This window comes from Tachysurus fulvidraco, chromosome 7 (assembly GCF_022655615.1).
Source record: "Tachysurus fulvidraco isolate hzauxx_2018 chromosome 7, HZAU_PFXX_2.0, whole genome shotgun sequence".
Classification (NCBI taxonomy): Eukaryota; Metazoa; Chordata; class Actinopteri; order Siluriformes; family Bagridae; genus Tachysurus; species Tachysurus fulvidraco.
The window spans coordinates 8,245,009-8,259,628 of record NC_062524.1 but is presented as its reverse complement, the minus strand read 5'-3'; the positions used below and the strand labels follow the sequence as shown (position 1 = coordinate 8,259,628).

The following is a 14,620-nucleotide window of genomic DNA, read 5'->3' as shown; positions in this document are numbered from 1 at the left end:
ATATATATATATATATATATATATATATAATGTAACATTGTGTTTTGCTGATCCCTAAAAGCATCAGATCCTGATCCATGCCTTGTTGTGACGGCAAGCATATAGGACTTCATTGTAACATGCATTTTCTCTTCCCAGGTCTCTCCAGGTGCCATGCTGCTAATGCGAGTTGTGGAAGACTTCATTCATCTCATTGGGGAAGCGCAAAAGCCTTTCCAAAGCTTTCTTGCTGTCACCACTAACCTCAGTGAGTGCTTTTAGCAGCTACAGAATTCAGAGATGTTGAAAGCTACAGTTTGGAATAGAAATCTTTAAAAGATGCCTTTATGATGTGAAGTGATTAAAGGAAAACATTCATATATCAATGAAACACAGTTTAATGTTTATAGAATATGTGCTTAGAGACGTTGCTTCTAATGTGTTGGTTGGTCCTGTATTTATGCTGCTGTTGCAATAATTCAGCAGTAATTATTATTTAAACCTTTATTATTTAAATTTACAATCATATCAAACATACATGATAACGGTCAGGGCCTGCTGTTATGACTTCCTCTAAGAAAATGCTTCTTTTACCATTTTCCTACGATATTGAATATCATATTAATATGATCCAGTGTATTGGTGAAGACAACAAATAGTGGACTCCAAGTTCGTGAATGTAAGTAATGTGCATATGTTATGCAGTTGTACTGAGTTACTGTACAGTAAGTGTCGACGGGGATATCAGCATAAAAAACCTTATCTATTTGACCCGGAGTGTTCAGTCTGGTCAGAATAAAAGACTAAAGCATTGTTGCATCACTCTCTTTACCTAGAGCTGAACAGTAGACGGTAGTGTAGTGTTGTAAATCTTTCTGAATGACCAAAACAGAAGTAAGACGATTGAAGAATCAGGAGACAAAGAACCAAGGCATAGTCAAAGATTTGCTGTTTATTGTGCACACAAAGACAGCATGTTCACACCAGATTATACAATGTGCAAAGGACACAATCAATACCATATCAATAATGCTCAAGGCTAAAATAATAATTTATATATATATATATTATAAGTCAGATGAAGGGCAGTACAAACAAAAATCACATAAACTTGAAATGAAATGATTTAATCATATATATTTCACCACATAATCATAAAAAATTTGAAATAAATCAATCGATTGCAGATTACATAACCAAAAATGGGTCGATGGGTCTATGAAAGCAGTTGAAACTTAAACTTAGAAATGCATCAAAAAATAAATATTAAAAGATCATATCTTGGGGTAGTGGTGGCTTAAGCGATTGAGGCTCTGAAATGTTGAGCAGAGGTTTGGGGTTCAAGCCCCAGTACTGCCAAGCTGCCACTCTTGAGCCCTTAAACAAGGCCCTTAACCCTCACTGCTCCAGGGGCTCTGTACTGTAACATGGCTGACCCTGCGCTCTAACCAAAACTTCCAAAATTGTTCCAAAATTTCACCTTGCTATAATGTACATATGAGAAAAACAAATGCTTCTTCTTAATAACAGATATTAATTAATGCAGGATATTCAGGGTGGATTCACAAATAATCTGCTTTTCTCTCTCATTAGTAATCAATATCCAACGAGAGCCAGTGTCAGCTGTGTCTAGTGACATCAACTTCCCTATGAAGGGACGGAGGGGGATGAAAGACTGGGCACGCTCAGCAGAAGACAAACTCTTCATCCCTAAAGAAGTCTTCACTCTTTCCTCTGATGGTGAGTTGGAAATCTGAACTTCTAGCAGAAACAAATATTTTGGACAAATGTTTGTGAAATGGTTTCTTTCACTTTACATAGAAAAAAAAACATGGGTTTGACCAGCCCTGGGGTTATGGCTGAGTCTCCTTCCTTTGTTCTACCCTTTTACACCTTTCTCTCTCACAAATGTCTCTCAGTATCTGTCAACATATCTTCACTTTCTGTTCAAGCTATGAAGACCTCAATCACCCTAAGGTCCAAAATGAGAAATTGATCATGTTACAGAGGAAGAGGGCAAAGGGGGAGATGAAAGAGAATGGAGGTTAGAGGGAAAACGGGGGCTGTGTTCAGAGGATGATGCTCATTTCTCTCGGAGCTGGGAAATTGAAGAAGAGGAGGTCCTGCCAGAGGGAAAGTAAAGACCTAGTTAGGACCCAGAGTGAGGGCGTTAAAGATCAAGATTGAGGGCTACACAGAGTGACAGAAAATAAAAACCAGACCATGATAGAGAAAATGGATGCCACTCTGGTTAACAGCTCCTCCTACTCCTCCTACAGGCTAGACCATTAGATCTGACAGCCTTCACCCCCGCCCCCTGCGCTGGTGATAAGACGTCCCCTTGTCCTGCAATATGTGTGATATTATGTTAGAAAGAAGAAATGCCTTATCGGACACTGGCTTTGTTCAAATGAAAACTGTGAAAATGAAGAGGTGAAATCCATTCAGGAGTTGTCAGACCTGGTGCAGTTTTGGACTGTGATGGCCGATTGTTATCCTGAAAATGTGCAGCAATTGAGCTGAGTCTAACCCTATGGGAGAAATACACAGTTTAAGCACTATGTCTAGTTTAATTTATTAGTTATGGAACTTTGAACAATATTACACTGCTATGTCGAAAGAGTAAGTAATATTTTGCCAAGCAATCTGTCAGTGTTAAAACTAATCTAACATAAAGAATGTTCAGTGTGCTGGGATGTATTGGGCTGAACATTATCACTTTTGACTAGCAGCATAGTCTCGAAAGGTTATTATTGCTATTATTATTATTTTTTTAGTTTCCAAGTTGAAATGGCGAGAATAAATGCACGTGTACACCCACTTTAAACAAGCTGTGTTGTCACTTTCTATTAAATTAAAAAGTGTAAGGAAAATAAAAATCCTATCGATGCTTGGTAACTGGTTTAATAAGCTGTGCTCTACAACTTATTTTGTATTTAGAAATTGTTTAGAAATCCGATTTAGGAAACTGATATCAGTTTGCATCCCACTTGAGACAATCTAAATATTTGTTTTGTCATCATTTGCGTTTAAACTTGCCTTCAGATATCGTCCCTTACATTGTCATAGCCTTCCATGGCAAAGTGTTGAGAGAGCAAATTGATCATACTCTCTGGATAGGAGAGGCCTATTGTCCCTCCTCTCTCAATCACAACAGAACTAGCCAATCATGGGCATGTGGAAGAGGGCAGACAGGACATTTGTCTAGGTGGTGGAAAAAATGCTGAGGTTAGCTACTGGTGTTTGAAAGAGTTTGCCCCAGGTCTCCTGGGTGGTAGCTGATGCTGGCAGTGTCTGGGATCTAGAAAATGCCAAATTAGGATAAAATATGGGAAAAAAAATGGGGGTCTGGGATATAGATTCCAACCCAAGAATTTCAGTAGCCCGAACCAAGCACTTGATACTCTATTATCTTGTGTTTATTGTCTCAGGTTTGTTTTACTGAAATACCTTGCTGGGTTGACATCCAGACTGCAGATCTCCAGTTGATGACCCCTGATCCTGAGCACACCAAAGAGCTTAAAAAAAGTTATAAAGACAAAATCAAATATGATTACACTTACACATTATATTTACACTGTCTGAACATTTTTATTGCTTGTGAGCCCTGTGATAAACTGGCACTCCATCAAGTCCTTTGCAGCCAGTGTTCTCAGGACAGACGCCAGATTTCTGTGACCATGACCTACATAATAGAGTTGCATAAAATGAGTAAATATAACTCTTGATCATAAACAGCTCACAAACACTAAAGATATTGATATTATAAAATATTATATGTATATAAGCTAAGCATATGCAATTGTATACATAACTGTACATTTCGAAACTGCAGCATCTGGTTGGATAAAAAAAAATCCTCTTATAATTAACAAATCGATTTTGCACAGTTCGGTTAAGTTCTATCATTCATTCATATTCAGTAAATCCTTTATCCTGGACAGGGTCATGATGGATCTATTTCCGGAAACACTGGGCATAATGTGGGAATACACCATGAATACACACGTTCATATTGAGGAGCAGTTTAGTCTGGCCAAGCCACTTACTATCATGCTTTTAGGAAACGGGTGGAACACGAAGAGCTTTCCATGTCGGCCCAAGAAGAACTCAAAATATGAGAACGCAAAGGTAGTGATTCTTAAAAAGGTGCCACTATAAAATGTCCGTGATCTATACAGTAGATCATATGTTTCACTTTGTCAAATGTCAGAAGTCATAGCACTTGTGACTTAATTTGAGAAGTGATAAAATCAAATGTGCTATGCTAACATCTTAATTAGACACTGGATTTGATTAAATTCAACTGAGTATATTTCTTTTATCAAATCTGGGTTCTTCTGGACAAAATCTTCAGAAATATACTGGCGTTGGTTGCTGTTATGCCTCATCTACCTACCTTTATGGTTCCCAGGCTTAGATGCCTGCTGCACTTCCTCTATCCCTCTGTCATTTTGGTGCATCCACTGCAGGCCCATTCTCCCCAACCTTGACAATTTTTTCAGTCAAATATAATCCCTAGAGACCTGGCTCCATACCAGAGCTCAGCATGTCCCAGGAGAAGAAAGGTTTGGATGGAGAAAAAAGAGAAGCAAAAACCTGAAGGCATCATGAGACAAACAAAAGTAGCCCCATGCATGGAAACAGGGATGTAAATGTGAGGAGGAGAAAGTGTGTTTATGGGTATAAGTAAAAAATATAAGAAAAAAGAAAGAAAAAAAAAAACACTGACGTATATGGAGAGAGACAGGTGGATGGAAATCTGGTCTGGTGGGTCACATCTCTAAAACCCTTCTGTCTGTCTATGAAATGTCAGTAAAATTGTCCAGACTGGCTCAAAGTCCTTATGTCTGACAACGTCTTAAATCCTGTGCTGCTCTGGCTTGTGTGTTGTTCTCCATCTGTCTGTCAAGTGTGGATAAAGAAACATGAATGTCAGGGGTTTTAAACTGACACAGCTGCTGCTGCTGTGCTGATTTTTCATGGCCTAATGGGCATATGGTACAGTATATGTGTGTTGGCAGGAATGTTATTTACTACTTTAGCCTCTACTTTGTGGGCCTTGTTGTGATAAGCCTTTTAGAAGTGTTTTTATTTTTTTTCATGTCTTGTTTGCAGAATCGGATGAGGCTTCCTACTTTGTTATTGGAGCCATTCTCTATCGCACCCTCGGCTTTATTCTACCACCACCAAAGTAAGTGTTCCAAACAAAGCTTAAGAATACACGCAGTCCCTGGGAAAAAAATGCTCTGAGAAAATAAATCTATAGCAAATTTCTGAAAAGGTACATGAATTCTTATAAAGTCAAATATCTGTCAAGTCTCTAAATAGTATAACTATAGCTTGCCTCTTTCCACTGCCTTAGTAACCTCTTTCTTCTCCTTGAGATGAGAAGCACTGTGTGCTTGGCGTCGTCCTTAATGGATTGAACCAGTTTTCCAAAAGATTTGAACCAGAGTGAAACCAAATGCCCAGGAAATGCAGTCAACTGTAATCTGGAAAAAGCAATTGATTTGGTGTATCTAAAATAGTTTTTTTTATGGAACCTGCTACATCAGTCTACATGACAACTAATGTACCTTTGCAAAGTACCTTTTTTTCATATTTACCTACAGTATAAAAACAGTGGCTATTTCTTTATGTTGCCAATGAAACTTTCAAAATATACTTTATTTCTGCATTTGATAAAAGATTTGTGTCTGAATGTAGTGGGCAGTAACTGTATATTCATGTGACACCGCTTATTCTCACTTATACAGTAATTAATCAATCAGAAACCGAATGTGTAAAAAGCAACAGAAGTGTGTTAAAAGCGACACTACACCTGGACAGGCTATGTCTTTACAGGAAGCTGTAGTTTATTTATTTATTTATTTATTTATTTTTTTCAATTAAGTCTTATACCTCTGCTAGAACCAATCTAAGATTCTCCATGCTATCTATATTGTAACGTTCTCCCCGAGGATGTATCATAAACCACTTGGCATGCGGTGCATTACTTAATCCTATAATCCCTTAAGAGACAATCTATTGTTCTCAGTACCTTCTGTTACCATTTCTCTGATATGACTAATGCATCTGTTTTATCCCCAGGGCAGAAATACTCTGTCATTGCACGTTATAAGAATGAATAGAAGAATCTGCGTTCAAACTGAACAGATACAACCAGCTTTGGTTAATTAAATTCCTGGGTAAAAAGCCTTGTTTTGGACATACAGTACTGCACAAAAAAAAAAAAAAAGTTTGTAGAAGCAACTTATTTAGTCAAGGACCTTCTGCATGCTAGTGAGGGCTGGGCAGCAGGACTCCTCATGCTGCGTAGTTGAAAAGTAAAAAAAAAACAAACACAAAAAAAAAAAAATGAACTTAAAACTGCAATGTGCTAAGAGGCTAATCTCTCATGTCTGTCAACCCCTGCAGTGGTCTTTAATCCATCCTCAAACACCATGTCAGGGTCCTTTGCCCTTTTATCAAAGTTAGTCCTGTCTTCAATGCTACGCTCTTTGATGTTTGGCTTTCTCGGTTGTTCACTTGTTTACTATTAACTTCTGGCCAAGATTCCCTTATTCGCTACTGCTCTCTGTATGCTTTTATGGGTTGAGGGAAAGGCCCTGCCATTCAGGTCAATATTCCTGAGGGAGCCTGCTTGTTGATAAATATGGATGGGATCGTGGCTGTTTGTTCAGTTTAGATTTGAGTCTCATTAATTTTCTCCCAAGAGCCTATAGCGCTCTCTCTCTCTCTCTCTCTCTCTCTCTCTCTCTCTCTCTCTCTCTCTCTCTCTCTCTCTCTCTCTCTCATATGCAATCTTTTAAAGGAAAAATCCTTCACATGCACACAAAACATAGAAGCGAACAGGCAAAAGCTAGACATCTTAATGTGGAATGCACTGACTATGCAAGGAAATGATAATTCCTCTTACTGTATTTCACACTAAGGAATTTTTTAATTAAATTATAGCTTTGTTTCATGTCGTGGCATGTCCAAGAATTTGTTACTCTTATCGCTTATTTTAAAAAAGCTAAGCAATTTTTTTCACCAGCCTCCTGAAATGAATACAACAATAAATGGTCAATTTACTAAGAATTTACATTTTTAATGTTTATATAAGTTCCGTTCAGTGAATTAGAGAATCCCTCCAAAAATTCTACATATTTTACCGGAACAAATCTTTATTTGTTTTTGACATATCCAGTATACAGTTCATTTCTGTGTAAGTTTTTCTTTCAAGTATTCAGAAGCAATATGGTGTCATTTTATCTAATCACTTCACGTGTTGGTCTTTTTTTTTCCCCTGTCAGAGATCCTTTGGTGATCAGCTCAAAGATTTTAAGTGTCACAGTGCGTCCTCAACCTAAACCCACAGAACCAGTGGTCGTAGTGGAACTGGCACCTCTGCTGAATGTAAGTAACTATTAACTTCATGCAAACAATCCTCACCATCGAAACAGTTCAATGCTTGCGTAAAACCTGGTTATTCACTGTGTGCTATATGGCTCATTAACATGATCCAGGTTCCCACGAAGGCTTTCAGACCTCTTGATAATAATCTTTCTATGTAATTTTCAAATAATTATCCCTGCATAAGCTGCCTTCATGTGCGAACTGTATGTTGTATGCTTGATAATTCATGTTAACACCTTCTATTTCTAATGAACATAAAGCCTGAGGTAAATAATTCCCGCAACAAATGTCAACACAGTACAAACATGTAGCATAATATTGTAGTTATTACTGTGTTCTATTTTCAACGAAATATACACCAAGTCTTTGATTACTCATGTAGAAAACGATTCTTTATATAGTATGGTAGAATTATAGTTTGTCAATCTCTTGACACAGATACATGCTACAATATTTTCTTTAAATGGACAAACATACACAGACACATTGTTATAGACAATCCACAAATCAAAGCATGGGTCAAATCACAAATTGGAACCAGGGATAATCTAGGTTTAGAACCAAACGCCTAAAAAACTGCATTACTCAACAATAAGACAAAAGCTTTGATTTTGCAATGAAACAGAACCAGGAAGGCAATGAAGGTAGGAATAGACAAACTAATCCAACTGAAACACGTGACAGCTGAACACGTAACATGCCAGTGATAAAAGAGTTAAAAGAGAGACCCAAAAACAATGGCGTATACCAAAAACTATAGGATTTGACGCATAGAGTTATTATTGTTACATTGATTGATTATATCAATACATTGTGCATATACAGTATACAACAACGGTAATCCTCTATATATCAATTTAAAACCTGTAATCATTATTAGCCATGCTTCAAATTGATCAAACCTTTCTTGGCTTAATACTTCATGAAGAATTAGAAGATAAGGAGTTCGGATGTTCAAGGGCGATTCAATTAATACGTCTTATAACCTATATGGCTAAAACTATGGCTAAAAGACACATATTGTCTTTTATTGCCAGCTACTGTATATGTAGCTCTTTGGTAAAGCAGTGTAAAGCATACTGTTGACTAAAATGTATTTGGTTCCTTTCTAAGGGAGAAACATGTGTTAAGTGGTTGCTCAGTGGTTAAGACGTTGGCCAATTGATTGAAAGATTGTAAGTTTAAATCTCCCGACCACCAAGGTGTGACTTCTGGGCCCATGAGCAAGCCTCTTATCCCTTAACTGCTCAGTTGTATAAATGTGTCTGCCAAATGCTGTCAATGTCAAATGGACCCAAATGTGTTTCAGCATGACAATGACATTGTGAACAAAGTGAAGTTGGAGTAAAAGACCTTAGCCGAATAAATACAAATTCCCACAGCCATGCACCAAAATGCAGTGGCAAGCCTTTCCAGAAGACGGGATCTTATTATAAGAGTACTGTAAGACAAACGGAATGTTCAACAAGCATACATGGATGTGATGGTCAAGTATCCACAAACTATTCGTTAGCATAGCTTAGATGGGTACTAATTTCTAAATGTTTTCAGATTCCACTGAATGTTCAAACATACAGTTTTCTACTTCACAATTTTGTTTGCTGAGTGTTCTAGGCTACACAAATTTGCTCTAGGCTACAGTATATCTGGAATCTTGTGTTTTGGTTATAAAGTATACATTAAGTAATATATCTACATTATCTAAAACATTCTATACACCTCAATTTATTTTGAATCCCCTTCTTAAAAGCTACTGGCTATCATATAGTACTCATTGCTTGTTTCACATACTAGTAAATATTAGTAATATATTTTTAGTAATCATATATTTAAATGTTGCATTTTTTTGAAGTAGGTTTGCTGAGAGTTTTTATTTTCCATGTACTTTGCCGTACACACACACACACACACACACACACACACACACACACACACACACACACACACACACACACACACACACACACACACACATTTGAAAATAAATTCAAAGATCCAGATCCAGGTCCATATTGATCTATAATCTTATCTCGCCACTAGGACAGCATTCAGTAGTCGCGGCGTGAAGCATTTTAATATCCAGCACCCATCAATTTTAAGATGATGTTAAGAGTGAGAGCTGCACAAAGCGAGCGAGGTGAAAATTTCATAAATTTATACAAATGAGAAGCCAATATCACTGGGAGGCTGTTAATCAGTTTGTTTTATGTGCCGTGGGTCTCGCCATGAGTCATGTCCATGGTCACGGTCAAGCTGTGCCGAAGTGAGTGCGGTGCAAGATGGAAGACACAGAGCTGCGGCGTAGCAGCGAAAACACGATTATGAGAGCGCAATGACTGAAAGTCACTTTTTATAGCCTAGCAAACAATAGTGAGAAGTAGCAAAATGAGTTTAAATGTATACTCGGATATTCATTGAGAACAGAGAGAAATGAACCTTCAATGGACCATGAGTACAATTACGTTTACAAAAAAAGAAAAAGATATCAGAAAACATAAGTATACTCAGCCTGTATATAATGGACCATTGATCTATCTCATACTGTTTGTGGACACCTGACCATCGCACACCTATTTGCTTGCTGAGCATCTTGTTCCAGAGCTAATCCCTCCTGGCTGTTATAATAAGCTCCACATTTCTGGGATGGGAAGGCTTTCCACTAGATTTTGGCACATAGCTGTGAGGATTGTGTTCTTATAGATGAATAAGCATTAGTGATGTCAGACATAGCAAAAGTGATCAGTGGGGAAGGAATCATACCTATAGGAGTCATCTCTATAACGCTTGCTTTGTGTACAGGGGCATTGTCATGGCATTAGTTCCAGTTCAAGGAAACTGTTACATCATACATAAAACATTCTAGACAATTCTGTGCTTTCAAATATGTGTGAAGGTCAGGTGTCTACCTAACCTACTGTTAGCCATATAGTGTAGAGGTGTATTCTGACTAGCTACAGTATACACGCTTGACACATGCCCCGAGAACTATTGACAGTAAAAATTTCCAGCTTAGTATTTCTTTTAAACACAAAGCAAAACTGCAGAAGGAGGTTTGAGTAGTAAATTCCTCAGCAAATTAGCAACTAGGGATGATGACACGGAATGATTGGCTGATGCAGTGTTGCAAATAAATAAACTAAATTCAAATGCACAATGTAATTAAAAAAAAAATAAAGCTAAAATCAAAGAATTGCATAAAAAAAATCTAAATGCCTACAACCTAAATATATTCTATGTGCATGCACTGTTATATATTCTGTATGTTTGTATTCAGATTTAAAACTGATATGGAGAGGGTTTAAATCAGAGAGTTTTGTGTGTGTGAGCTGTTAGCATGGTACAGTATACAATATGAGATCTCCTTAGTCAATTTTCCTCAGCATTTTAATCCACTATATCTTTTAAATAGTGATGTTTATGGGACTTTTTTTTTTTTTTAAATTTTACATACGTTTTGGTTAGTACAAATGTTTTTTTAGAAACTTAATTGGTTCTAAGTTGGTTTTCCAAACTATAAACAAAGTAGCTGCTTAAAATAACCGAGGCTGTTATTAACATCCTTTCATAAAATCAGGTTAACAAGCGTGGCCATGTTATTATTTCTTTATGAAATCAGTATATGAGTTGTAGTTTCAGTCACGAGTTTAGCATGCAGATCGCCACAATACCAGCCGATCCCTGTCAGATCTTGTATTTCTGTTGATCCTTAATAAAGGTTTCGCTCAGCAGTCTCCTGAATAGGTTTTAAGGAGAAAGTCTTTGTTGGGAACTTTTAGTTCTTAGTGATGAGGTTCTCTATGAATACTGCCTCTGGTCTGAGGTAATTTATTTGATGATACAAACCTTAATTTCATTTTTTTTTTATTGCATTTCTTTTTTTATTGCATTTCTTTATAAATGCTATGGAGGCTCTTGTGTTAGCATGCTGCAACCGTGGCTAAAAAAATCAGCAGAGAATTCTGACATTTTAAGCCCTCAGCGCCCCTGAGAATAAGGTTGCTATAGCAACATTCACCTGATACCTTTGGCAAGAATTTTGGGATTTTGAGTGTATGTGTGTGAGAGTGTGTGTATGTGTGTGGGAGTGTGTGAGTCCCCAACCTTTCCCGGTCCCTCCAGGAAATCGTAGGTCATGCCCGGCTCAGCAGTGGTCCTGAGTCAGCTGCAACTGAGTAGATCTGAGCTTGGCCAGTTTTGTATGTTGTGGGGGGGTTTAGTATGTGGCCACAGATGTTGGTGAGGTGAGATGCTCTGAGGCAGTACGCCTCATCAAGCCTGACCCAGAGGGCCTGCTGGGACATGGAGACAGAGCCAGGTTTCATCCATATCCATCAGCTCGTGTAGTGGTTTGGGTCTTGTTAGTGACAGCAGATCTAAGTGGAAGTGATTTCGGTGGTTTTAGTGTGCCATCAGTGCTCACACATAATTACACAATAGCAATTAGCACAGGACCGAACACATGATGGATACAATAGACAGACACTCATATATTCAAATAATTTCATCATTAAATTGAAATACTGTGTTCAAACCAGGGTGCAATTTGAAACAGAAAATATTACCATGACCTCGTACAGTACCCACATAGCTACTGTAAAACAGTTGAGACTGTATTGTAATTACACGGTAAAGTGAGCTAATTGCAAAATCAGGAGACAAAAGTATTACAACACAACCTCTGTTGACTAATTTCCATTTTGTATTTTTTTTTTCCATTTTGTTTTCAGAACAAAAATGCAACAATAAATGTTTTAGTGAACAAAATTAGATAGATAAAACAGTAAAACGGGTAACAAATAAAATATACATAGAAACTATTTTCTATTATAGCTGTCAAGGGAAAATGACCAAGTGTAAGGATCCTAGTGACTCTGACAAGGGTCAGATTGTAATGCCTTGATTACAGGGTCAGGACATTCTAAAACACCAGGTCTTGTGGGGTGTTCCCAGTGCAGAATAGTGATTAGTACCTAGCGATAGTGTTCAAAGGACAACCAGCGAAGCAGCGACTGGGTCATGGACACCCCAGGCTCATTAACCCTGGGGAGGGAAGGCTAGTCCGTCTGGTCCGATCGCACAGAAGAGCTACTGGTGGCTATGATTGAAATGCTGTGTGTGTCTGTGTGTGTGTCTGTGTGTGCGTGTTCGTGTGTGCGTGTGTCTGTGAGTGTGTGTGTGTGTGTGTGTGTGTGTGTGTGTGTGTGTATGTGTGTGTCTGTGTGTGCATGGGCATGCATGTGTGTGTGTGAGTGTGTGTGTGTGTGTGTGTGTGCATGGGCATGCATGTGTGTGTATGTGCGTGAATGTGTGTGAGTGAGTGTGTGTGTGTGTGCGCATGTGTGTGTGTCTGTGTCTGTGTGTGTGTGCATGGGTGTGCATGTGTGTGTGTGTGTGTGTGAGTGTCTATGTGTGCATGGGCATGCATGTGTGTGTGTGTGAGTGTGTGTGTGTGTGTGCATGGGCATGCATGTGTGTGTATGTGCGTGCATGTGTGTGAGTGAGTGTGTGTGTGTGCGCGCATGTGTGTGTGTCTGTGTGTGTGTGCATGGGCATGCGTGTGTGTGTGTGAGTGTGTGTGTGTGTGTGTGTGTGTGTGTGTGTGTGTGTGTGTGTGTGTGTGTGTGTGTGTGTGTGTGCATGTGTGCGTGTGTGTGTGCAATTCTTTGCCAATATTCTTCAGTTCTATTTATTTTTGGAGATAAAGACTCTAACTGAGCCTGTAAGTGTGACAGCAGATTATTATTTTTCCTTTTTCATTCTTATTTTTAAGTGTGTGTGGCTCATGAAGGTTGTGCATAGTTTATTATGTCATAAAGGTCAGTAAGTTGCGAATAACGGGCAGAGCCAGAGCTCAGTACAGATTAGTTCATTATGCTGGTCAATTCAATGATGAACCAGTGATGTGTGAGTCACAGAGTAACGCATGACTGAACTCTGATTAGAGCATCACACTGGCCTGGAACTCAACAAATCAACCTGGAGTCATGCAAATCAATTAATCTTAAATGAGTTTTGCTAATGAATCATCTATGGTTAGATAGCGATCAGAGCCGGATGATAACTCAGGGGGTTGAAGTCTAGAAAAGGGATGCGCTTTAATATTATGTCCCATGTCCATTCTTTCCTTTATGTTTCTATCATAATTTATCATTGAAACATTTAAAATAGATATTGTTAAGTTTAATAGAGCAGTAGATTTTAAATATTTTTTGGATATATGTTTTAATTATTCAGTGTGCTTGGGATAAACAAATGAGTCCTTTCATATTTGCTAACAACTTATAGTCTGATCGATTATTAATTGCTTGAAAGAAATATGCATTGTTTACTAATTCATATGCAATGTGAAAAAAAAAAACAGACACACTTTAGAAATAACCTGAAATGATGTACAGAGATACTGAGTCTCTTTATCTATTGTCATTTGTGTAAAATCCCATTGATGGCATTAAGTGTGTTCTTTCTGCTCTCTGTCTTTTTCCTAAAGGGCACATCACAGCCACAGTGTGTAGTGTGGGACCACACCAGCCTGTAAGTCTGCTCGTACATACACACACACACACACACACACACACACACACATACACACACACACACACACACACACACACACACACACACACACACACACACACACACACACACACACACACACACACACACACATGTACACGGTTGTTGTAGATGCTATCTAAATAAGTTCTTTTGTATTCATATCTATGTTTATTCCGTCTTATCGGTGTGTCTAAAGGATGCTTTTGCATTTATTTAAAACTACAGTAATGAAATCTCTGACACTAACGTGCAGGAAACTACACACAGGAAAACACTCACACTTAATCAGCCACTGAGTCAGACATCACAGACATCTATAGTACAGTACCTACCACGTGTACTGTAGTGTTACGGCTTTATTTGCTCCAAATCTTCCACCTAAATCCTTCCTAACTCTGTCTTTAACTGTAAGAAGGAAGAAGGAAAGGTCGCGTCTCAGCTGTGACCTGCCGTGTCATGCTTAAACTCATGTCAGACTGCAACAGCGTGTTGAATATTAAAATATACAGCGCGATGATGGTAGATGGTAGTAGTCAAGGTCGCAGCACCTGCATGACATTTTGCGTTCTTATAGACACTGATGTTATATTGAAGGAAAAATCCACCCTGAAACACTTGCATCATAACCTTTACATTCGAAATAACGTGTGATCTTCCGTGGTATCGGCGAACGGATCGGAAA

The 14,620-nt window shown here is 38.3% G+C and overlaps 1 protein-coding gene across 8 annotated transcripts in view; it reads left to right on the top strand.

The window, feature by feature from the left end:
• Positions 1-14,620, top strand: part of adgrb2 (adhesion G protein-coupled receptor B2) — a 371,126-nt gene that overhangs the window by 221,376 nt on the left and 135,130 nt on the right. For all 8 annotated transcript variants that reach the window (XM_047816852.1, XM_047816848.1, XM_047816851.1 and 5 more), the window contains 5 exons: positions 139-247; positions 1,573-1,719; positions 5,098-5,173; positions 7,281-7,383; positions 13,871-13,914. In XM_047816852.1, the coding sequence (XP_047672808.1) occupies positions 139-247; positions 1,573-1,719; positions 5,098-5,173; positions 7,281-7,383; positions 13,871-13,914 (479 nt within the window). The remainder of the gene's footprint in view (positions 1-138; positions 248-1,572; positions 1,720-5,097; positions 5,174-7,280; positions 7,384-13,870; positions 13,915-14,620) is intronic.